The 23,907-nt window shown below is 36.2% G+C and overlaps 2 protein-coding genes across 2 annotated transcripts; both read right to left on the bottom strand.

Moving 5' to 3' along the window:
* Window positions 1–1,347: 1,347 nt before the first annotated feature.
* Window positions 1,348–13,000, bottom strand: daglb (diacylglycerol lipase, beta). The gene is made up of 15 exons (XM_066664449.1): window positions 12,372–13,000; window positions 11,328–11,479; window positions 11,012–11,186; window positions 10,460–10,727; window positions 9,350–9,472; window positions 8,836–8,963; window positions 8,616–8,742; window positions 8,441–8,524; window positions 7,701–7,778; window positions 5,828–5,908; window positions 5,281–5,408; window positions 4,475–4,543; window positions 3,921–3,993; window positions 3,548–3,798; window positions 1,348–2,689 (listed from the first exon to the last, which is right to left on the bottom strand). The coding sequence occupies exons 1-15, from the start codon at window positions 12,464–12,466 to the stop codon at window positions 2,494–2,496; spliced, it is 2,028 nt and encodes a 675-aa protein (XP_066520546.1). The 5' UTR covers window positions 12,467–13,000; the 3' UTR covers window positions 1,348–2,493.
* Window positions 13,001–15,256: 2,256 nt separating this feature from the next.
* On the bottom strand, window positions 15,257–21,389 carry kdelr2b (KDEL endoplasmic reticulum protein retention receptor 2b). Its single transcript, XM_066664668.1, has 5 exons — window positions 21,079–21,389; window positions 19,158–19,258; window positions 18,825–18,983; window positions 18,337–18,589; window positions 15,257–16,514 (listed from the first exon to the last, which is right to left on the bottom strand). The coding sequence occupies exons 1-5, from the start codon at window positions 21,167–21,169 to the stop codon at window positions 16,480–16,482; spliced, it is 639 nt and encodes a 212-aa protein (XP_066520765.1). The 5' UTR covers window positions 21,170–21,389; the 3' UTR covers window positions 15,257–16,479.
* Window positions 21,390–23,907: the final 2,518 nt, after the last annotated feature.

Genomic DNA, 23,907 nt, shown 5'->3' with positions numbered 1-23,907 from the left:
GTTAAATTCTGCTCTGTGAAATGCCCTCGAAATGTTAGTAATCATCTAGTGGATAAACACAGTATAATAAAACAGTTTACGAGCCAATAAAATATGAAAAACCTTGAAACTGTAAACCTAGCTACATTTTATATTTAATTATTGATTTTTTAAAATATGTTAAACAAGTAAATAGAAATACTGCAGAACTAACTGCAGTATTAACTAACTGTATTTAAATGACAATATTAAAATACATTTTATTTAACTATTTCTTAAAATGGGGGAAATGAGGCAGACATACCATAATCTAATCTAAATTCAGGATAAATACTTCCAACTTAAATGATCATAATGCATGATAATGAGGTCGGAGAAAATATGACTTAAAATAAAGTGTTCCTGTGGCTCAACTGGCCCAGGTTTAAGTTGATCAGAGTCTGGGGTAAACGGACCGCCTGCTGAAAAAATAAAAAATTGTATGTTGCAACATGTGAAATGGTAAAAGGCAAGGTTGTTTTTATTGTGTATGAAAAAGGAGTATCCACCAAAGGCTCTATTCTTGCAACAAAGGTAAGTTGTGGCTTATTATTGTTTGCCAGTATTTGTGAGAGAATTGTCAACAGTTCATAACCAACCATTTGTACCATTTGTCATACACAATACTGTGAAAAGATACACTGTAGAGAATGTGGAATCAAAAACGGCTTCAACTTGCTAGGGAGCATAGAGGTTGAAGTCTGGAGCAATGGCCAAAAAAAGTGTTTAGATTTACCAATAGTCATATCATAGTTATAAAGAAAGCACATGAAGCAATTCAACATCATGCATAATGCCCATTTCACAAGATTCTAGAAACGGTATTGTAGTCTAGGCTCATCAACCGTTTGTGGTAATACAGTGAAGTCACCTGAGTTCCTGAATATACTAAAAGAACAGTTTATCCCATCCATGGATATTTTCTTCCTTGGTGGCATGGTATCATTCCAGGACAATACCAAGATTCAACAATGCCAAGTCATGAAAGAGTGATTTAGAGAGAATGAGAAATTGTTTTTGCACATGAAATGCCACCACAAAGTTCTGACCATAACCCCACTGATAGTCTTTGGGATGTGCTGTACAAGACTTTATGGAATGGTTAGACTTCGTTAATATGTCGAAAATATTTGTTTCTGGAAATGGGTTTGGTAAAATTAATAATTTTATGCCATATATTTGAGCACTATATTAGTGGTTTCTTGTAGAATATAAATTTATCTCATAATAATCATTATAACTATTTTACCTAAATAACCTGATTATTTATAGCCTATTGTTTTCCTTGCTTAATGTTGACAGAAAAAAACAGTGACAATTTTGATCCAACATATTTATTGAGACATTATGAAAAATGTATGGCTTAATGAAGAATTATAAAGGGCCCATATCATGTAGAACTGAAATTCCTTTGTCTATTTTGTGAGAGAATTTGAGAATACATGATCAAATTGAAGCTTTATTCAATTCCTAATTTAGATAGTTAATGTGTGTGAAGTAAGCTTGTTGGAAATAATTTAAAATTTAGTTCTTTCAGTTCCTACTGAAATTGAATATAAACGGAATATATATGATATAAACTGAAATGTGACTCATTTGGTAAAACATGAATGGAATAAGGCATATATATAGTAGCTGTCCAAAGAAACTCATGGATTTCCAAATACAGTTTAAAAAAGTTTTTAGAATACAGTTTTTTTTGGAAAGCGACATGTTTTTGCCCCATCCAATCGCTTTTCTTAATGAGGCACAGTTCAGTATATTAAACTATTAATCTAGATGTATATAGCATAGTAACAGCTAAATGTTTTTGTGCACAGTCCCTGAATTACAAACATAATAAACAAAAATAGACCAAAAAAAAAAAAAAAAGTTGGGACAATGACTTTTTAAAAAAATGAATCCACACACATGCACCTGAAGATTGGGGAGGCAGAATAAAAGAAATGATAGACTGTGGGCCCTTTAATAACAACAAAGCTGAAAGGATAAAATGAGCAAACGTATTGACTTGTTTCCATGCAAATGTACCACTTTAGTGCCATGCATCAAAACTGAATCTGTTACAGTTGCACTGCTGCTGTGCATTACTTCACAATTTCACATTCGGCTCTGCATAGGCACAACTCAACCTGATTCTTAATACATACAGCACAAACGAGACACTGCCACATAATTATTAATGTTTCTTTCCCTTACATGTCTTAAAAGTCCTCCTTGAACCTAAAGAAATATATTAGCAATGATTCTCACAAATGTCACAGCATTACATTGTTATAATACACTAGACTTTCACTTTAATCCATGGGTAAAATGGATTATATGGTGCAGTGTCAATTCAAGCATACTGCAAGAACTGCAAATAAAAATATAAATAAAGTCAAAAGGAGTAGTCTTTAATAAAGGGGCTCCCTGCAGCCTCCTTGTGTATTCACTGCCAGTCAGTTTAGGCTTCATGCTCCAGGCAGTTGGAGCTCAGATGACATTCAGATGACTGTTGCTGAGGGAGGAGGGGCAGAGGGAGAAGGGCCGCTCTCTGGTGAGGCTGCGCAGGGCCCGGAGGACCACATCAGGCATGTGGTCAGTGATCATGTGTGGGCTGATCAGAATACTACGGAACTCCATCTCGTTGGACCACTCTGCACGGTACCGTACCTGAGAGAAACAGTGTCTGGGTTTCGGGTTTTAGCACAAGGTCCAGAGGAACAGAAAAAAGAAAGATAATTTTGGGAAGAGAGAGACAGAAAATGAACATTTGTATACAAAAACCCTGGTCATTATACTTTTTTAAACAATTAATATACAAAAGGACACACTTCTACACATTTAATATACAATTATTAATAATCTTTTGGTGAAACTAACAAATTTCATGGGGAGGACAAGAGACACTGATCACTAGAACCACCTCAACCTTGGATGAAGAGGTTAAAGATAATTTATTAATGTTAGCATTAAGCAGACACACCATAAATGTGCTAAAAAACATATATGATTACTGTCGGACTTTTTTCCAGTATGTTAGCCATATAAAATGAAAAGGAAATGTGCATTAACATTTCAGAAAAAACAGCATATTTTAGTAGAGGATGTGGATGTGTGAAAGTAGAAAATGTTACTTTCACTTAGAAAATCAACGAAACATTCCACCAGGGGTACTCAATGTTTCATGTGACTTTATTTCAGTTCTACATTTTTATCGTGGTTGTAAAATGTTTAGTGGGGCATTTTAAAATGGAGACATACCACAGGGGATTACCAAGATGCACTGGAGCATTAATGTAATACATTTCTTTCTATTAAGAGGTATGGGAGGGTATACAGATTTATACTACTATAAACTCTTTAATTAAAAAAACAAATAAATATTCAAGTACCACTAGTGCAGACACTTTATGACAGTGATTTTCCCAATGAAAACTCATATTTAAAAAATGCTGTGTAGTCCAGGACTAGGTTTAATTCCTGTCTGCAAACCCCACCCCAGGAGGTGATGTGTCAAATGGCTGAAAGTTATCTGGGTTCTGACCTGCGTGAGGGTCCATCCTCTGTGATGTACATGATCCTGCCAGGTAGATAAAGAGGCAGGTGGGTGGGACGAGTGGGGGAGTCATCTGAAGAAAGGCTCTGATAGGAGGTAGAACCCTGCACCAGTAAGCTCTCCTCCCCTAGTAATGGCTGGCTTAACGCCTCCTCCCTCCGGTTCTCCATTTCTGTGGGGAAGTCATCTGGGGCCCCTCCAAACACCTCATACCAGCAGCCATGCAAGAGAATCTTGTACTGGTGAAGAAGGAAAAGAGAATTTCCAAACTGGATGAGGGTATAATTATTATATTGCAGTAATCCTTCCTTCCACTTGAAAAGCTGCAATGCAGTCAAACAAAACAAAACCAATATCTTACCTTGGGTTTATTGCAGTTAGACACCATCTTCAATATCCTTTTCTTTAGGTCTTCCATGTTTGGAATACTCAGTCTGAAAATGGGCAGTGAAAGAGAAAGCTTGGAAGGCTGCATTGTTTTAGGGAAGTGAAGCAAACCAGCACCACAAACATGAACCCAAAAAAGAAACCCATAATACACTACTGCCAAAACATTTGAAATCCCTTGCTACGTTAATCCCTGTGGGTTTATATAGAATAATAACTCACACAATTGAGATTTTGATATATTGAAAACTTACTACATTTTTAGATATTTTATTATTTTATAATGCACTGAACAATGCATTAATTTGGTTATTATTAAAACATCTTATTAATAAACTACACTGTTATATTTTTCGTGGTTTTACAACTCTGTCAATTATTCTGGGCATATATAAAATTTCTTAATTTAATTTACAACTTTGTATTGTGCTGTTATTACTAGTGTTCTTATTCTCCCCATGATAATCCCATATAATTAAATGGATTAATCTGAACATTAGTTCTAAACTTAGAGTTGTAAATACTTACCTGGGGACTAGATCCTTTCCCAGAACCACAGAGATCACAAATTTTTTGGAGTACTCTGCAAGCGCTTTACTAAGCGGAGACATCAGGAGCAAAATAAAATGCATGTTACATTTAAAGTGTGACAATCTTTAGTAAATTATTCAGGCCAATAATTAAATCAGATTATAGCATTGCCAGGTAACTACAGTTTTCATGAGTGTGGAACACTACCAATGTGTCTGGCTAAAATATTCTCAACATTTTCATATGTATGTAATAAGATGCGTTCTAATCATTCAATGTATTATTTTATTATTATTATATTTATTTTAAATAAATATGAAACAAAAAAAAGACATCAAAAGGGAACTTATTAGGATTTATCTCCAAACAAGGGGGCACTTTCACTTTTTTTTTTCTGCTTTGTTTAGCTAATCTGGAATAATTTTACCTGCTTCTTTCTGCTTGCCCACTCCCAGCTTTATTGTTTAAGCTGCTGGAGTTTTCAGATATAATCCTGACACATTGTCTAATAGGCAGGTTTTACAGGTTTCAGTCCAGATTGGCTGCAGAAATATGGTGACTACTTAAACACCCATTTTAAGCCAATAGAAGAAACCTGCTTTCAGTAGTGCACAGAAGGTTGATTTCTATTGTAATTCATGATTTTATTTATATTTTAGATTATTAAATCAGTTAATTGTAGCACATACAATGTTAGGCGTCATATAGATTTGATTAATTTCCGATAATTTTTTGTTTCATACTTATAAAATTTGAAAATAATTTTCAGTATTTTTTGAAACATGTTCAATGTTCAGACATACCTCATGAGGCCTCCTGGTGGTGAGAAAGCATAGCACAGTAATGTGGGGTAGGTACTTCGCAGTAGCGCTGCCAACAGTGACGCTGTTCCTGCTCCAAGGCTGTGACCTGTGATCACCAGCCTGTACTCCTGCTCTCATGCACAAACACATTTACATAAGAGGCACATGCACAACAAGAATAATCATATGAGAATGACAGGATAATGTCTGCTGGATTTAAATGAGTAATAAGTAATTTTCACAAATAAAGAGCAGAAAACATTTTTTTTAATTTATTATAATTTTTCTTAAGTGCAACTCATGAGACGTGAAAAGCTGAATTTATTTGTATTCCCTAACTGAACCAGTTCATGCTCCATAGAGCATGGAGACAACCACATATAAAATACAGAATCTCTAATACATCTTGAATACTAGGTGTCAGTATAATGTCTGTATCATAACGTGAAAAAAAAATTGGGGGTAAACAACAGATTGCTCCCTTATGGACTACACTAAATTCGTACCTACAGTAAGACACCATAGCTCTCAAGTTAATCAGACTTACAGGTGCAATGCTGAAGGCCTGGGTCAAGATGCCATCATTGACTAGCTTCTTAAATATGTAATTGGCAGCTTGAGATATGCCCTGTGAAACAGAAAAGAGATTATATTTATTTTGTGCTGAGCAAACAGATTATTCGTGTCTTAAATTATAACACTGTGTTCTGTATATCAGTGAAACAAAAATAAATTCTGTCAAATATGCAATTTATCATGTAGTATTATATTGTTCTTTTTAAGAAAACAGATTTTATTATTTCAGTTTGGTGACAATTTGCTAATTCCAACCTACATATAAAATGTAAATTGAAAGCAATATCATTTCATTACATTTTTACATAGTATCCAGGGAAACTCAAAAACCAGCTGAAAATGCTCAGCACAGCATGTTAATAGTTGAAGACTTGATAATCTTCACACATTATATTCCACATTGATTTGTAACCCAAATGGATATAAGCATTTATATATATCCTGCACATTTTCTATGGAATAAATTCCCCATAGGTGTAGTCAGTCAGAACATTCTCTTTTTCTAGTCTTAATATTTACCTCAGGATTTAACAGGAATCATCATAAAGAAATTGTCTAACAAGGAATCCACTGTATTTTTATATTTGCTGCTGTCAATGTTGTGGTATTTTGTTTTTTTTTTAATTAGAGGACCACCACAAAGACATTGCGTTAAAGATTTAAATATTTTTTCTTGTATTAATCTCTGCAATCCTACTTGATGCTGTGCAATGTTATACATATTTACACAAATCTGTCAAATAAATTTAATTTATGAAAAATAAGACATGAATGATTTTGGGACTTTCACTGGACAAAAACAACACATACACACGGACAATTTTAAGTCAGGCCAAGTTGGCCCAATAATAAATATCTGGTTCTTTCATAGTCTCTGGGCTCCTACATCTCTACAAACTGAGCTTCTACACACTTTGAAAAGTGTATCAGGAGCCAACAAGGGCAAATTGAGAGGTCTGGATTTCATATTTGAAAAGGGCTTTGGACACTCAGCTCCAGATAACTGGGGCCATACAACAGGGATCCAAGTCACGGGTTTTTTCAAGGGGGCTTTTTATTATTTACATTTATTAGACTAGGCCCGTAGGTGACAAAATAAATCATTTACAAGTATTTGTTACGTACAGTACATGTATTTTTCATGTCCACATCTGAGTGAAATTTACTTACGCTAAATCACAGCTTAGGAATTACTCTATTAAAAAAAACTGGTAGAATATTACATGTAGTTCCAGCTGAAAAACATTATAGAATGACAGTTTCATGCAAAGGGTTATACTCGTTATACTCGTTAATACTCTTAATACTCGTTAAATACATAAAAAAAATATCTTTTCTCTACTTCGTGAAAATTTGTTTTTCGCGGGTGGTCTTGGAACGCATCCCCCGCGAAAAATGAGGGATCACTGTACTGTTAACATTACTGACCTGCGCACTAGCCCCAACATGTTTTGTGTTGAGGGGGTAATGAACAGTGGAAGTGCTCCTGTGATAAGCAAACTCCTTCCTGCATAAAGTGCAAATAACAACATTTTTGTTTGTACTTCCATCTGGAAGTTTCTTATATTAAAATTTCCAATCCACCAGCGTAGTCTCTTCCGTCATCTCCATCATGTTCATCACATTGTGCGTCGTTATAATTTGTATGCCTGGAACTCGAGAAACTTTCCATGGTGCAAAGTGCGATTAAAATGCGTTAATTTTTTAAATTTTCTTTATTTATTAATTAATCGAAATTAACGCGTTAAAGTCCAACCCCTAATATAAACATATATCTAAAATTACATTTGTACTGAAGAACACTGTACACCTACAGAGCCTTGGCAAAGAAATCTTAAACTCACCTTGTGGGCATAGCAGGCTCCTGACACACCGTCAACTGGCAGGTTCTCACATTCTGCAGAGAGGTCTGTCAACACGTCCTGTTCGCACATCGGCATGCGTGCACACATAAAAACCAAATGATCAGACAAAATAAACAGACATAGAAGAATAGACTATGAAAAAATTTCTGGTAACAGAAAAAAATAGTAAGATTAATTGTAATGTATTGCTTTAAGGTACTTCCTATTGCTTTAAGTATCCATGTCCCTGTCTAAGGGGTAATTACATCATGCACAAAAAAGCCACTGGACACATCATGCCTGATTCAAATACGAATTCTCCTCTCTTGCAGAAGACTCCTAATTATACAAATTCCAAGTTCACTCTGGGTAAAAGTGTCAAGAAGCCAAATTTCATAAATGTAAATTGAACTCAACACAACCACAAAATGCCATTGTAGATCATATACAGCTCTGCAAAATTTTCAAAGTGCAAAGTCTTTAAGATAAATAGACAATTGCTAATATTCTTTCCCCTCAACTAATGTTATTAGCCTGGTCTTTATTCACCTTGTCACTTTCAGCTGGAAAACGAGAAGGTTGAAAAGATATAATTCACTGACACCCAAAATTATATATTCATAAGTTATGTTCAAAGACTTGTTCTGGTAAACTCATGACACTATGTGGCTCTGCATATCCCAGTGTTCAGTGTGAGGTAGCCTGAAACACGTCAAAACAATTCTTTAGTCACCACTTACTTTTAGTGACAGTGTTCCCCTCACAGAAACCAGCACAGCCTCCCTTTTGTGATCCAGAGCAACAAAGAAGGGGATCTCAAATATCTGCAGAAAAATCAATAGTGCTGAAGCAACTCATTCAGTCATCTATCAAACGCAAGCTATGTGCATGAAGCAGTAAAATAGAGTATGTTACCTGATTATGGACACTAATATAAATCAAGTCTCTGTACTGTAGTCCTGTGATTCGCAAGACTGAGCTTAAATGGCAGCTGACGTAATCTCCTCCAACCAGGTCGTATTCTGCATTACGGTTATGACAGCTGCCACACACACAAACAAAAAAAAATATGTACATTATGTGCATTGAAATAGCAATGATACAATAACATTATTTTTTTTAGGTGAAAGCCTACCAGTCCCAACAGAGTTTGCACGATCCAGTGAGAGGGTTTAAGTAAACATAAATGGGACATCCGTATGCAGCTACCGCAAACTTCATAAAATGTGCAGCTTTCTCAAGCTCGATCTCCAGATCTTCTCTCTGTACACAACGAATATTATTGTAAATGGTATGTCATATGTCACATTTCAAATTGTTTTATATTTTCTAATATGCTTATTCAGCTAATGAACAGAAATTGTGCACTAAAATGTGCATACCATTGCCTCAATATATTTGGAGAAGGTGTTAACTTATTTTCACAAAGCAGGTAATTTGACCAGGGGTGTTTACACTTATGTACAACTGTATATGAGAGCTTGCTGGGAGTCAGCACTGAAGCTGATTATGTGGCACTTCATTATGCTGTGTCCTGTATGAGGTGGTCATAACTATGTTCTTTTCACCATCAAAAAACTTACTGATCATATATTTATTATTATATTATAATGAAAAACATTTTGTTACTGAAGGTACAACAAACTTACTATAGGGGATGATGGGCTGTGGGATATGACATCATCAGGATCTTTACACAGCTCCATTTTATCTTGCTCCTGATGCAGTAGAGCCAGGCCAGCTGCAATATCACTGGGCACCAAGTCTGTGTCCTGCACAGAGTAACACTGAGTTAACTTCACACAAAGATGAAACATGTCTCCATTAAGGATGGTTTACAGTACAATACCTGTGAAAATTTGGATGTCATAGCCATCATCACAGGTCATTAAAATAATAGATAAAGGAGAGTGTTAAATCAAGGTTTAATGGAACAACACAAACTAAACTAAATGAAATTATTAAATATGGCTAAAAAACAGAACAGAAAAAACTAAATAGAAATGGCTAAAGTCAAGTGCTTCTCACTCCTGGGCTCTTGCACTGAAGTGAACTGTGGCTCATTGTTATATAAAGGAACAGGTGCTAAAAAAGGATAATTCTGAAGAGAGTAGATTAGCCAGGGTAAGAATGGTGCTATGTTGTTTAATGCTTGCAGTATTTTGACCAAAACAAATCACATGTTTAATGAAGACTCCAGGAAACTGTTAACTTGTGCTTGTGTAAAAATAGGGTATAATATGTCATTAATATGTCATTTTATTCAAGAGCAACTTTTCCAAATGCAGATAGCTTTTAGGTGGCATGAAGCATTCAAGAAGCAGATTTTCTCAGATTGTCATATAAGTTTCTAGAAGAAAATTTTGCTGCTGTTTCTATTATTATTTTTTACAACTGTTCTTCTTATTATTATTAATATTATTAGTAGCAGTATTAATATATATATATATATATATATATATATATATATATATATATATATATATATATATATATATATATATATATATATATATATATATATATATATATATGAAATGTCTTGGTATAAGACATCTGCTTTTTGTTATTACCACTGTTAAAATTTCAAATAAGCACTCATCTAAATTATTTAAATATACAGATTTTTAAGTGCTGGTATTTCTCTTTCAGACCATTTTTTATTTCTGTTCTCTAACTTTTAAGTACATGTAAAATTACATACGATTGCACCAGAACCATGTAATAAGCCACCTTACAGCTATGGATTCTAAGCTCACCGAGAAGAAACCACTGACGAGCTGGGCAATGCTGGAGAAAGCTGCTCGTTTGTTGTCATCTTGAGGCAGACAGCAGCAGAGGAGACGCAGACGACTCTCCCACACACGTACTGCTACCGAGCGTGCAGTATAAAAGAGCTGAGAGGACTCGCTGCTCTCCAGATCTCTCATGCCTGAATACTCGCCAGTCAAGGCTGGCTTTCTCAGGCTGCCCAACGGGTCGAACACGATCAACACACCCACCATCATGGAGAGCAAGATTATCCAGCTACAGAGGAGTTATGAAGAATCATAGCACAGGGTTTTATCATGTCTAACACAGACCATTTAACGGTGCCATAATGGCACAAAGTCATAGTACTCTGATAGGCCCATTTGTTCATTTAGCAAGAACTACAAGATTTAAATATCAAATGCTTATGCAAAATCATGTGCCCTTTATCACCCAATTCATAAACTTTATAACTCTACGGTTTGCTCACATGCTGCTCATCTATTGGTATTGAAAAGCTAAAAAAAATCATATATTTATATTTTTTTTTTTTTTTGTACCTTGCAACCACCGCACCGATTACAGCCCCAACTTCAGCTGGTTCACATCCCCCACTATTATCAGATACCCAGACAACTCCAAGGCAGGCCCAGACTAACTCAGGGATGTAAAGTAGTGCACGAAGATATACCAGAGCTGGCATTGAGCGTCTGGGACCAGGATTCATTATGGTTCCTTTGACATAAACAAAAGAGAAGTACAATTCAGTTCCATATATATATATATATATATATATATATATATATATATATATATATATATATATATATATTAAATGTGCATCAAAGATACAGTTCTTGAATAAATAAAGCTTACCCTGAGCACTGATGTAAACAATTGCACATAAGGTTAAGATAATGACTGCAAGCAGGATGAGAAGGACAACAAGGTAGCTGTGCAGAACAGTTCCACCAGTACAATCAAACCTTCCTTTGTGGGTGGCATACAAAACTACAGTTGCAATCCACCTAAAACAAAAAGTAGAGAGCTTTGTTATTTTAAACTGAATTGAATTCTCTTTTCACTTTACTTAGTCCTTCAGTCTTTCTTCTATGAATGTCAGGTCATCCACATATAGAAGGACAATAATGTTTCCTCCATCTTCAATCACTAATCAGTTTCCTATTACTTCAGCTTTTAGAAACTCCTTCTTTGTGAAAGGCCTTTGCGTAACAAGTCAGTTTGTTAATTTCCTGCACTGCAAAAAACAGATTTAACTACATTTTTATATCTGAAGTTATTTAAAAGAGGGCAGTCATGGCCAAAAAGTTAGAGCTTGGAATCCGAAGGCTGCCACTTAGATCCCCTGGACAAAACAGTGACAGGGGAGTTAGGGAAATAATAATAATAATAATAATAATAATAAATTTGACTCTGTCAAAAATGAATGGCTGAAAATGGCTGCACACCAGTTTGGGTATGGGAGTGAGAGGGTTTGCATGTGCTAACTTCCAGGGACGGGTTAAACACAGAGTGTAAGTTTCCAGGATGGTATATATAAGTATATACTTCTTTTTTTATTTAACCTTTAGAAGAAATTCTCCTTTAATTCAACAAAATGTAATCTGATGTAAAATGAACCTGTGTCTTTCATTCTGACATTTTGTAGTTAAAATCTCTTTCATTATTCTATTTGTCTTCTGTAACTGCCCCAGTGATTCCTGAACCAACCTGGATTCACTGGGGGCAAGAAAAGTATCTACCCTGGCCAGGTTTCCAGTCCATCAAATTTAGCATGTCAAGAACAGCGGGAAAATCTCGGTTACAACACTGCGAAACTGGAAATTCACTGAAATCCTGAGCTGTATCACTAATTGTTTTCACCCTTTTGCTGAAGTGAACCAATAATAATTCCCTTACCACAGGAATCTGATGAAGAGCTCGAAGGATCCTGGAAGAACTAGATCGTCGCTGGCGATTCCCCAGCGCCGACCAAACACCACCATACCCGGCATCGCGACTCCTGATGTAACTCTGATGTGTGGTCAGTGAACTCAGACCAGGGGCTGAGACAGAACCCTCCCACCTCCCACGACACGGAGCAGAGGAGCTGAAGTAAAGCCCCAGCCTCAGATCCTGGACTCGGTGTATTTAATGTTATTGATTATAGCTGTCAATTAAACTACGAAAACAAACCATTTAACTGAACATCGCCAATCCGTATAAACGGTTTTAACATCAACCAAACAACACCAGCATGACGACGCCTCTCTCACAGACACACTAGCTGCTAACATCTCTGTAAACAAGCGAACCAAAAACACATCAAATACACAGTAAAGTCATATATCGGAGGCTGCAGAGATTCGCCCTCTTTTTCAAACATCCGCAACGCTTTAAACAAAGCAAGACAAAATTCGTATTTGGTCTAAATGTAGATTTAAAAGCCGCAATACGCTGCAAAACACTTTACGCCCTGTCTTCTGTTTGTCTGGTGTAGCGCCTCAATGTTCCGTCTACCTTGTGCTCTTAGCGAAGTAGTTCCTACTGGCTTTTACTCAGCAAGAGGAAATAACGGATGTCATAGTAACCATACCTCAGTCTTCCAGTATGTGAATATATATATATATATATTTTAGACCACAGTTCAGTAGATTCATTTTCTACATTGTTTTACTATAATAAAAAAAATAAAGCGTTTCTCTCTGCTGGTTTACCCTAAACCTAGTTTGCTGAAGATTCTGCTCCATAGGCTTACATCCAAAGTGTAGGAATCTGTTAAAATAAAGACAATTGTGATGATAAACAGAGATGAAATTTGTTTAATAATGACTAAGAAAATACATCAGGGATGAGCTTAACACTGAAACAATTCAGGAAATCTGGAGATATCTCAGTTCGTGTGGGCCAGAATCTATTGCTGAATGTATGTGACCTTTGAACACTCAGCTAGCAATGCAAACTTGCACATTGTGAAATAGCCACAAGGGTATACAATATATACGTATGTGTATGTGTGTTATTTATTTTAAAATCCCTACAGCAAATACCCATTTTTGGTTGGTGTGTGAACTACTTTAATTCATTCATTTTTTGTAAACAATTTATCTTCATTCATTCATTCATTCATTATCTGTAACCGCTTATCCAATTCAGGGTCACGGTGGGTCCAGAGCCTACCTGGAATTATTGGGCGCAAGGCGGGGAATACACCCTGGAGGGGGCGCCAGTCCTTCACATGGCAACACAGACACACACACATTCACACCTACGGACACTTTGGAGTCACCAATCCACCTACCAACGTGTGTTTTTGGACCGTGGGAGGAAACCGGAGCACCCGGAGGAAACCCACGTGGACAACACACCAACTCTTCACAGACAGTCACCCGGAGCGGGAATCGAACCCACAACCTCCAGGTCTCTGGAGCTGTGTGACTGCGACACTACATGCTGCGTCACCGTGCCGCCCACAATTTATCTTGATCACTTTAACTTTCACTGTTTAACTGGAATCATTGGGCAGGAACACACCCTAGAACATCACAAGCACGCATATGCACTTGAGTAACATCCCATTCTTTATCCATAAGGTTTAATATGATGTCAGATATCATGTGCAGCTATAACTTTTCTGGGAAGGCTTTCAAGTGTTTAGGAGTGTTTATGGGAATTCATACCATTCTTCCAGAAGCACATTTGTGAGAACAGACACTGATGTTGGACAAGAAGGCCTTGCTTGCAGTCATTCTAATTCATTCTAAAGGAGTTCTGTCAGGTTGAAGTCAGGAATTTGTGCAGGGCAGTCAAGTTCTTCCACACTAAACTCACTCATTCATGTCTCTATGGAACTTGCTTTGTGCACTGGTAATACTACACTAGTAACAAATTTGGGAGCATGAAATTGTCCAAAATCTCGGCATGCTCTCTACACACTGTTCTTGAGCTAATCTGAATGCTCCATGACGTTTTGAGGACTGTAGCGGGGGACTGTATTGACTCTGCAGAAAGTTGATGACCTATATGAGCAATATGCTCATCAGCATCCACTGTCCCCACTCTGTAATTTTACATGGCGTACCACTTTGTGGCTGAGATGCTGTCATTACCAGTCACTTCCACTTTGTTATAATACCAATGACATGCATAGGTACTTGGTTGTGTGTGGCCATGGAAGTCATTGGAACACCTGAATGCATGATTTGAATGGGTGAATGAATACTTTAGGTAATATAGTTTTTCTTTTACCAAAATGCACTTTTGACCACTCTGTTTTCAGATTTTTTTTTAGTATACCCCCAGACATCTGTGAGAGTATAATAAAACTAATCAGCCTTATTTTTTACTTTCCACCATTAGTTAGCTCAGAGATTTTCCTTTATAGTGTACAGTGGTATAATTCACATTGATTTAAGACATTAATTTATTGTCTGTAACCACTTATACTGTTCAGGTCGGTACACGCCGGTCCTTTACAGGGCAACACACACTCACATATTCACTCACACCTATGGACACTTTAGAGTAGCCAATTCACCTACCAATGTGCATTTTTTGTACCGTGGGAGGAAACGGGTGTACTCAGAGGAAACCCACACAGACATGGGGAAATCACACCAAAGTCCTTACAGACAGCCACCCAGACTGGGACTCAAACCCACAACTCCAGGTCCCTGGAGCTGTGTGGCTGCGACGCTATTTGCTGCACCACTGTGCCTGTAATTAACATGGGTTTGTAATATGTAACAAGCAAATATATATTAATTACAGGAAAAGGCACAGAAATCATTCAGTATTTCTCACAAAATCTTTATTTGATGTGAACATCATGCAAAGCTAAATTAAAAACAAGCTATGAAAAAAAAGGAACTAATTAAGTGTCCAAAAAAATTAATAATAAAATTTGAATTAGCAACAGTGCCCATCCCGAAATTCATTAGAAAATAATATAGCCAGAAAAGAAAGCTCAATATACAAATCATGCTTGTACAACTCTATAGGCAATGCTGCTGGTCATGATACTGAAATTTTTTTTAAAATCTATGAAAAACGTTTGTTTTCAAAAGTCCTTCCTTAATTGTTTTAAATGCTAACGTGACAAATTTCAGGTTATAGAGTTACAGAATTATAGAATCATCAGGAAGAATATAAAAACAAACAAAAAGCATGTGGTGTAAGTTCCAATTGGTTTACATGATGTGTTATATTTACATAAAGGGGTTCCTTTATCATTTTAAAAATACTTTGGAGCTAATATGAATGCCCAATTAGTGGAAAATGCCTTCCATAGCAATGGAAATAAAGCAATGTGTTAAGAGATAAACTCTTGTGAGCATATTGCAATTGGTAGAGAGAGAGAGAGAAAAAAAAATTGCATTGCTAGAGTTGACTATTCTGAAATGTGTCAATCTCACAGACTCAGGAAACACTGAGAAGGTGCTGTCTTAATTTAACTCAAATTTATAAAAAAAAAAAAAAACCATGGGGCAAACCACAGTTTTGAAATTAGCCATCTTTTACAAAGGAATGCATTTAAATGATAGTAAAAACAACCAACCCTCAAACAAATCTGCCACAGAGTAATATGTCCAACAAACACTCCTCTAGAGTTTCAGTAAACAATGTACATTTATTCAGATTGTAAATACTCTTACAAATATAGTCAATATTCATCATAAGAATAAGTCCCCTTGACCGTTAAACACCGCCAAAATTAGGCAATTTCAGCTCTTTTATGATGCCATGAGCCAAACTGAAGGGAAGACACAATTGATGTATTTAAAAAAAAAAATAGGTCTCCTTAATTTTTTTCCCTAGTACTTCTCAATAAAAATAGTAAGGCAAGAATAAAAGAGGAATCTGGATACTTGTTTAGCTGTAAGCTGCCACAGCAAAACCCAAAGCTGTCAAGGTTTGTAAAAAAAACAAAGTGGATCCCTTCTGCACTCCATCTCAGGCATCTTACTCAATCTTCGTGTCAGCGGTGTCCTATGGCCCCACACATGACTGCCAAGGCTGTCGTTGGCACTTAGGCTGGCAAACTGAGCTTCTTTCCTTTCAGTACTATAAACAGAAAAAGAGACTAATTAAAATCCACAGGAGGTGCTTTTTCATCTATCTATATAACCACGTGGCTGTGCCTCTGACATACTAATAAACGTGTTTAACTACTTCAACAACATTTTTGATAAGCACAGGTTAATTAACTTGTCTTGTCAAGGCCAAATTACTGTTCTTCGTAATCATCATCTTGTTCTCTTCACATTTTTGCAATGCTACTCCTGCTAGGGTTTTCAAGTTACAGCCACGAAACGTCACAGAATCATAGAACCTAGAGCCAATTACATTGCTTGTGCTTTTTGGAGCGATCCAGCTTACAGATTTCAGAATATGAGCTTCCAAAATGAGAATTTTTCTCATAGGAACACATTGGTGAAAATTTCAACCTGTTCTAACTTGGTCAATTTTTAAGCTACATTTTACGAGATTTCACATGGTGAGAATTGGGCACACTGGGACCCCTCATGTCAAATTTCCCACTGATTGCACTCATCTATCTCATTTTATCCCTCCTTCAATATCCCATTTGAATGGGGACAGCTAGAGTGAGTGATGTCATAATACACTCTAACTCGGGTGTCTTTCTGAATAGGCCTTATTCTTCTAAACGTTTTCTTCTAAAATCCTTATACTTTCACCTAGAAACTTCATTTAAACTGTAAATGGTAGGACAATTTCCCCTTTTTAACATCTATAAATACTAAATCATTTCACGGTAGAGTTTTTGCATTATGAGTGTTTGTTCAACACTAGGGAGGGTCCCGGGCAGCATAGACTGCAATGTATTTTTTGGCTGGGTGAGCACAGCTTTCTTTAAAATGGTTGTGTATTTTACACTGCCATAACACAAATTGTTCTTGCTCAAACTGCACAATTATTGCAATAAATTGAATGCTGAAGGGTTCTTTCTCGTAATATTTGACTAATTATGTGATTTGGGGTATGGTTTTCATACAGTTCTCGTTCAAACAGGACATTCATAGGAAATGAATGGCAGAATTTTCCAAAACACTCACATTTAACTGCCATTCTCACACAGACAATACACACAGACTCATACACAGAGCCCAATGCATAGGAATAACAGAATAAGGCACTGACTTAAGGAAGCCCCAAATAAATGTGTCTTTTAAAGGTGGAACATGAAACTCCAGCAGCAGTTTATTGAACAAGGTAGTTTAAATATAATGAGAGTCTTTTAAGGTGGTAGGGTTTTGTTTAAGTGTCCTTTTATTTGTCATTTACTTAAGGTGGAATCCTTAAGCATGTTATAATGTAGCCAGCAAAATATAATGGGAGACTTTAAGGTGGGTGGTATATATATATATATATATATATATATATATATATATATATATATATATAGGTGGAATTTTTAAAAGGTGGAAATTTTTTAACGTGGCAGTCAAAAAAGCTTTTAAGGTTTATTTGAAGTGGTCATTTATTTGAGGTGGAAGTCTAAATAAAATGTGCACCGTTTAAAGGTGGAATTTTTATTAAGGTGGCAGTGAAAGTATATTGGGAATCTTTTTAAACTGGTGGTATTTTAAAGGTAGTAATGGATAGACTGTTCTATACATTTAAACTCATAGCATTTAAGCAGCATATAAGCTAAAGTTGCAATGATGCTAGCAATAGGTGAGAAGCCAAATTTAAAGTTTGTTTCTAGTTAAAACTGAAATACCAATAAACAAAGAAACAACCTCCCCATCTGTGTCATGCATGTCAGAAGACAAAATAACCCTTTATAAATTAATGAACTAATGGAAAAGTCAATCACACTTAACATATTATAAAGTGACATTTAAATTCTTATAGTACTCACCTTTTGTTACATAAAGGTAGAAGAAATCGCAATATAGAATTGTCTGAACAATGCCTGCCACAATGGCAATCATATCAAAGAATCCTTCAAAGTAGAAGCGCCAGATCCAGTTGATGAGATAGAGGGCACGGTAGAGACCCAGAAAGAACAGGTAGTGTGTGGTGATGGTCTCAGCTTCCCCAGTTTTACTGATCATAAAGAGCTGAGGAAGAATAGCCACTGACTCCAAATAGATGGAGAAGGTCCATAAGATCTAGAGCAAGAAAACAACCAGAAATCACCAGTAAGCAAAAGCACTGATAGAGGGTTTTTGTAAGGAACAAGAAAAATATTCTTACACTTTTACCATTCTTCCTTTGTATTTGCTTAACATAACCCAATAAAACTTACAGTGTTGGGTAAAGGGTTTGTTAATGTGGTTTCAAACATTTCTCAACACACCTAAGTGCAAAAATATGCATGGCAACATTAGCCCTCGCACATCTTACCTCGAGAGGCGAAAAGTCGTGGTTGACGAGGAAAGCAAGGCCACCCACAGGGACAACCAGGAACTCCACCCTGAATGTGTCATGGTTGCCATCATAGGTGGCTTTGAACTTGGCATAGATTAAGTACACTGTGGCATATGAACACCCAATGTAGATAATCTGCAACAAATACAAAAATACATAAACATTATGATATTGTATGATACAAAGATTTTGATCCTTAAACCACTTTTAAGGAATACACTGACAAGACTGAAATGCCATAATGGAAGGACAGATCAAAATATGTTCACATTCCATGGAGGAAAAGTTCAGCAGTCCATGCCAGCTCACCTTCATGGTGGTGTTGTACAGAGATATAAACGATGTGAGAAGGTCCAAGTAGCGTGTCGTGAAAACCAAGCCAAATAGAATCTGACTTTTGCCAGATATACCTGAAAAGCAGAAAAACATTAATTGCATATTTAAGGCTCTTCTAAAACTATGAGAAATCTAAAATGCTGTGATGAAATCATGTACTGGCTTAGGTGCACAAAGACTAAAGCAATCTTTTAGTCATTCTTTGAAAGTGACTCTATTATTCCAACAGGAGCACTATAATATCATTAGTGGGTGTCCATGATAGGGCACTGACTCATCAATCATGATCAGCCACTCCCTAAAATACAAATTGGAACAGCATTAAAGTGGACATACATCTCTGCAATATTAATTAAGATGGAATCCTCCATTATAGAGAAACTCACTATCAGTGAAATTTTCCTTGATTCATTAAAATATTTAAAGATGCACTAGTTAATTACACATTTTCTGTGTTATTATAGTTTACCAACCTAGCTGCCAGACGTCTTACAGTACATCACGAATCTCAATCAAATGACTGCTGAATCAGTCAAGGTGACCTCCAGTGGCCAAGCAGGCAAACCACAATAACAAACAGAGCCGCCCTGGACTGTTTTTCACACAGGTTTTCACATGCACAAAATGCACTTAAGGTGTTACCATTGCTAAAATAATTATTGAAATACATTTTTTCCATGTTTTACAGTTAATTTGTATGTTTTTGACCATTATAGAAAAATTGCCTTATATGGTAAGACTTTTCACAGATTCCATAAAATGGAAGAGCTTCCATATAACCTCAAATGTATAAGCTTCTGTAATAGGTTTATGTAAAGGCTGTAAAAAGATTCTGTAAAGAAAAGCACAGGTGAGAATTTTTTTTTCAATTGACTAGGCACAACTAATACAGACTTCATATATATATATATATATATATATATGAGCTCAGTTATATGGACATGATTTGAAGTATAAGAAATGTGTCTTTAAATCATTAACCAAAGTCGTGCAGAGGTTTAAAACGAGCCTTCATTCATTTTGTTTTAATGATGACTTGGTCTGTGTAGTACATCCTGCCACGTCAGAGGTCAATCACAACCTCCGGGGAGAGAGCGAGAGAGAAAATGAATGAATTACGCTGAACTCTGCAAACCAGCACAGAGGTAGTAATAAAGAGTATCTGCTAAAACTTAAGTGTTAGTCGCTATGTTTTAAACATAATCTTAAAGCACAAAGTAACATCCAAACTCGGCCAAGACGGCTGAACTTTCAAGAGCTGCGCCTTATATCTGGCAACTGGCTTTTACGTATGTAAAGGTGCAGAGTGTATACACTAACATATTCAAATTATTAAAACAACCGCCAGTGGTTGATTACCTCGTCTACAGCCACAAATAATGAACAGAAAACGTGATTAAGCGTGCTATTGACTGAAACCAAATCAGCTCACGGGTCTGCAGATGATGAAACTGCCGATGCTCGGTGTAAAAACTGTTCAGAACAATGACAGCTGATAAGAATCCACGACCAAAGTCTGAATTTCTAATCCAGCTAGACGAGCTCAACTGGCTGGGGGTTTGTTAGCCGACAATTCGCGGCCTTCAATAACACACTTTAAGCCACTGACTTACTATTCACGAATCAACCACCAACGGATTTTTCCGTTCCACCTTAAATTCTACATTGGTTGCTATGTAACTGCTACCCCAGTTAAGGTGGAAAGAAAAATTCCAATAAGAAGTCAACTTCAGCCTCGTCTCTGAGCTAGAGTATACCCTGTTAGCTCTCCAGCACGCCGAGAAAAATACTAAGAAATGCAAAGAGATAACACAAACATGCCACAGAAAGACACTCTTCAGATATCCCTATTGGCAGCCGGGAGGAGGTTCTGCAGTAAAAGCTATAATCTTACCGGCACAGGACCTGCTTTTCCATATTTTGAGCAGCAGTATAATGATAGCCGCTAAATGAGAGAGGTCCCCGGTGAGTCTGAAGATGTTCATATTTATGTGAATGCAAGGAGAGGCCGAGGGCCTTCAGTAATAAACACGGTTTATATATAAAAAATAAAACGTCGCAATAAACTCCAGGCGATCTTATAAAGTCAGAGATGAGGAAACAGTCTCCAGACGACCCCACTCCGAGCTGAAAGATGGCGAGGAGAGAGCGACGTGGCCCGGGGACGTGTCCTGAGCTCCAAGTGGCCAATGAAGCGGCGAGAGGACGAATACTCACTCGCTCACTCCCCGTGAGGGCGGGACCACCGCCATTACACCCGCGACTCGGGTCCGACTCAATCCACTACATAATCCCTACATAGTGCCCTAGAGTACTCGTGAAAAAAAGCCGTGTAAACATAACTTTTGTTTTGTATTCAAAGTTAATATTCAGATCTAGGCGTTAGGACTCCCTATTTAACATCCAACGCAATTTGTCATGGTAAATTCTGTAATTCTGTTACTAATGAAGTGCACGTCTTAGGGAAAATAGGGGTAAATTTAGTGCACTTCGATTAGAAATAGAAATTTGTTATTTCAAAACAATTAGACGTGTATATAAAAACAAATCATATGAATATAGATTAAATATATATATATATATATATATATATATATATATATATATATATATATATATATATATATATATATATATATATTATTTCAGTGTTTGGGAATGTGGAATGTTTGGTTCGAGCATTATTCAGATGTCTGAATCGATTCTTGGGTTATCTGAATCATTATGACACACCAAATTATATCAGAGAAATATAAAATAAAAAATAAAATCTACTCTAATATTACACAGACAACAGTTTTGTGTTTTATTCTACTTTATTCTCAAATATGTTAAATTCTGTAACTATACAGTTGTTAGCCTACGACCCCCTGTTAGTGACGTCAGTTCACTGTAGAAGCGCTCAGAATATAGGGTGGGAAAAATAAATAAACAGTGACAGTCCAAGTTGAAAGTTGTATTTCATCTCTTTTTATATATAACATTTTATAATGTCAATAAAATATGTGTTTGCATTTATCATTTTATTGTTTCTGTACAATCTGCTCGTTAGTTTAACTGCATGAAGAAACATTCTGTTGATCTGATAAATAAAATTGAACAACAGACCATTGTTTGATTAAATCAGAGTATAAAAACGTGGCATGTTGAAAATCACGCACTATGGGCAAGAATAATGTGATCAAAAAGTTATCTGTTAAATCTGACAGTATGTAACAAACAAATTATACTTTTCCTGATATATATAAATATTATTAGAAACAACATATATAAAATGTTAAAATAGCACACTTTAATAAGAGTATTATCCGAAAATAAAAGAAATAATCCAGACATCTGTGAAACTGTAGCAAGGGTTTAAGGAAGCAGAAGATCCTGCAAATATATGATAGGATTTGCTGATGTTCAACCACAGTAAAGATGCTAATAGGGCTATGTATGAAACCTGAACAAATTTTCCCCTCATGCTCCATAGTTCAGAAAAGCTTCTCATGGTGCAAATGCAGACATTTAAGAGAAAATAATTCTCATAATACTGCAGAACATATTCAGACGGTTGCTTTATTCATCGTCTGTTGAAAATTCATTAAAATCTCAGCCTCAATGACTGAAAATCTTGCCTGGATTAGCATAATCTAGGATTGTGCTTCATAAAATGTGCTACATAAAAGACACTTCACTTTTTCTCCTTCTGAAGTCTTAACCAGATTAATGTCTAAAATATAAAACAGTAAAAAGATAGGTACTGATGTAATAACCACAGTAATCATCTTGTTCCAGGTCTAGTCTGAAGAATGCAGTTCCAGGTTCCACTTTTTTTTTTTATCACCAGTAACACCATGGTTGTGGTCTGGATGCAGCTAAAGGTCAATGACCAAACAAGTTCCATCACAGATTTATAGAAGAGACATTGCATGTTACCTATCCTTACCATGAACAGTGAGATGATACAGGAGTGGTGATAAAAAATAGTGCTCTTATTCTACATGTCTCTAATGGTCTTAGAACAAAGAAAAGCGTGCTGAGACAGACTATCAATGGTAAATTCGAAGACATTTTTTTTATGGATGGGGTCTTGAGGAGTGAGTTGAGCTAAGGGTCGTAAAAGATGACCTCCAGATGTCCCTTCATAGATTGTGATTCTCAGTCTGGTGTCTTTCAGAATTTTTAAACAGGTGTACATGAGACAAGAAGTGAGTGCAACATACAACTGGGTGAACATAGATGCCTTATGCCTTGGTTCTTCATTAATACCTTCTCCAGTTCAGTTCAGAAATGTTTTTTTTTTTCAGATTCCTGCTGCAGGTCTACTTTGTTCAAATGTTAAGAGTCCTGTGTCCTGGTGGTATTGGGAAAGTAGAGACACCAAGCAGCTTTCTGTTAAATGAGGCGACTCGGCTCGCTCATACGCCTTTATTCTGGACTTCACCCACAGCAAATTTCAAAATAATTTCTATCATCATATAATTATTGCTTGTTTATTCAGTCTTAGCATTGGGGTAAACTGTTTTTCTGTCTGTATGCATTTAATTAAAAAATAATAATTAACAGAAGATTGTTTTAGTGACTGCTTTATTATATTTTAAATAATGGCCATAAAACAACAGCATTTCGGGCTAAAGGTGACTAACTTATTTTTTTTAAATCTTGTAATATCTGATAACAGCACTGTTTTTAGAACGTATTATCACACCTGTATCTTCTCACTGACCACTTGAGAAAT

This window comes from Hoplias malabaricus, chromosome 3, assembly GCF_029633855.1.
Source record: "Hoplias malabaricus isolate fHopMal1 chromosome 3, fHopMal1.hap1, whole genome shotgun sequence".
NCBI classification, from domain to species: Eukaryota; Metazoa; Chordata; class Actinopteri; order Characiformes; family Erythrinidae; genus Hoplias; species Hoplias malabaricus.
The sequence above is the reverse complement of the archived record's forward strand: the minus strand, read 5'-3'. Positions and strand labels throughout refer to the sequence as shown.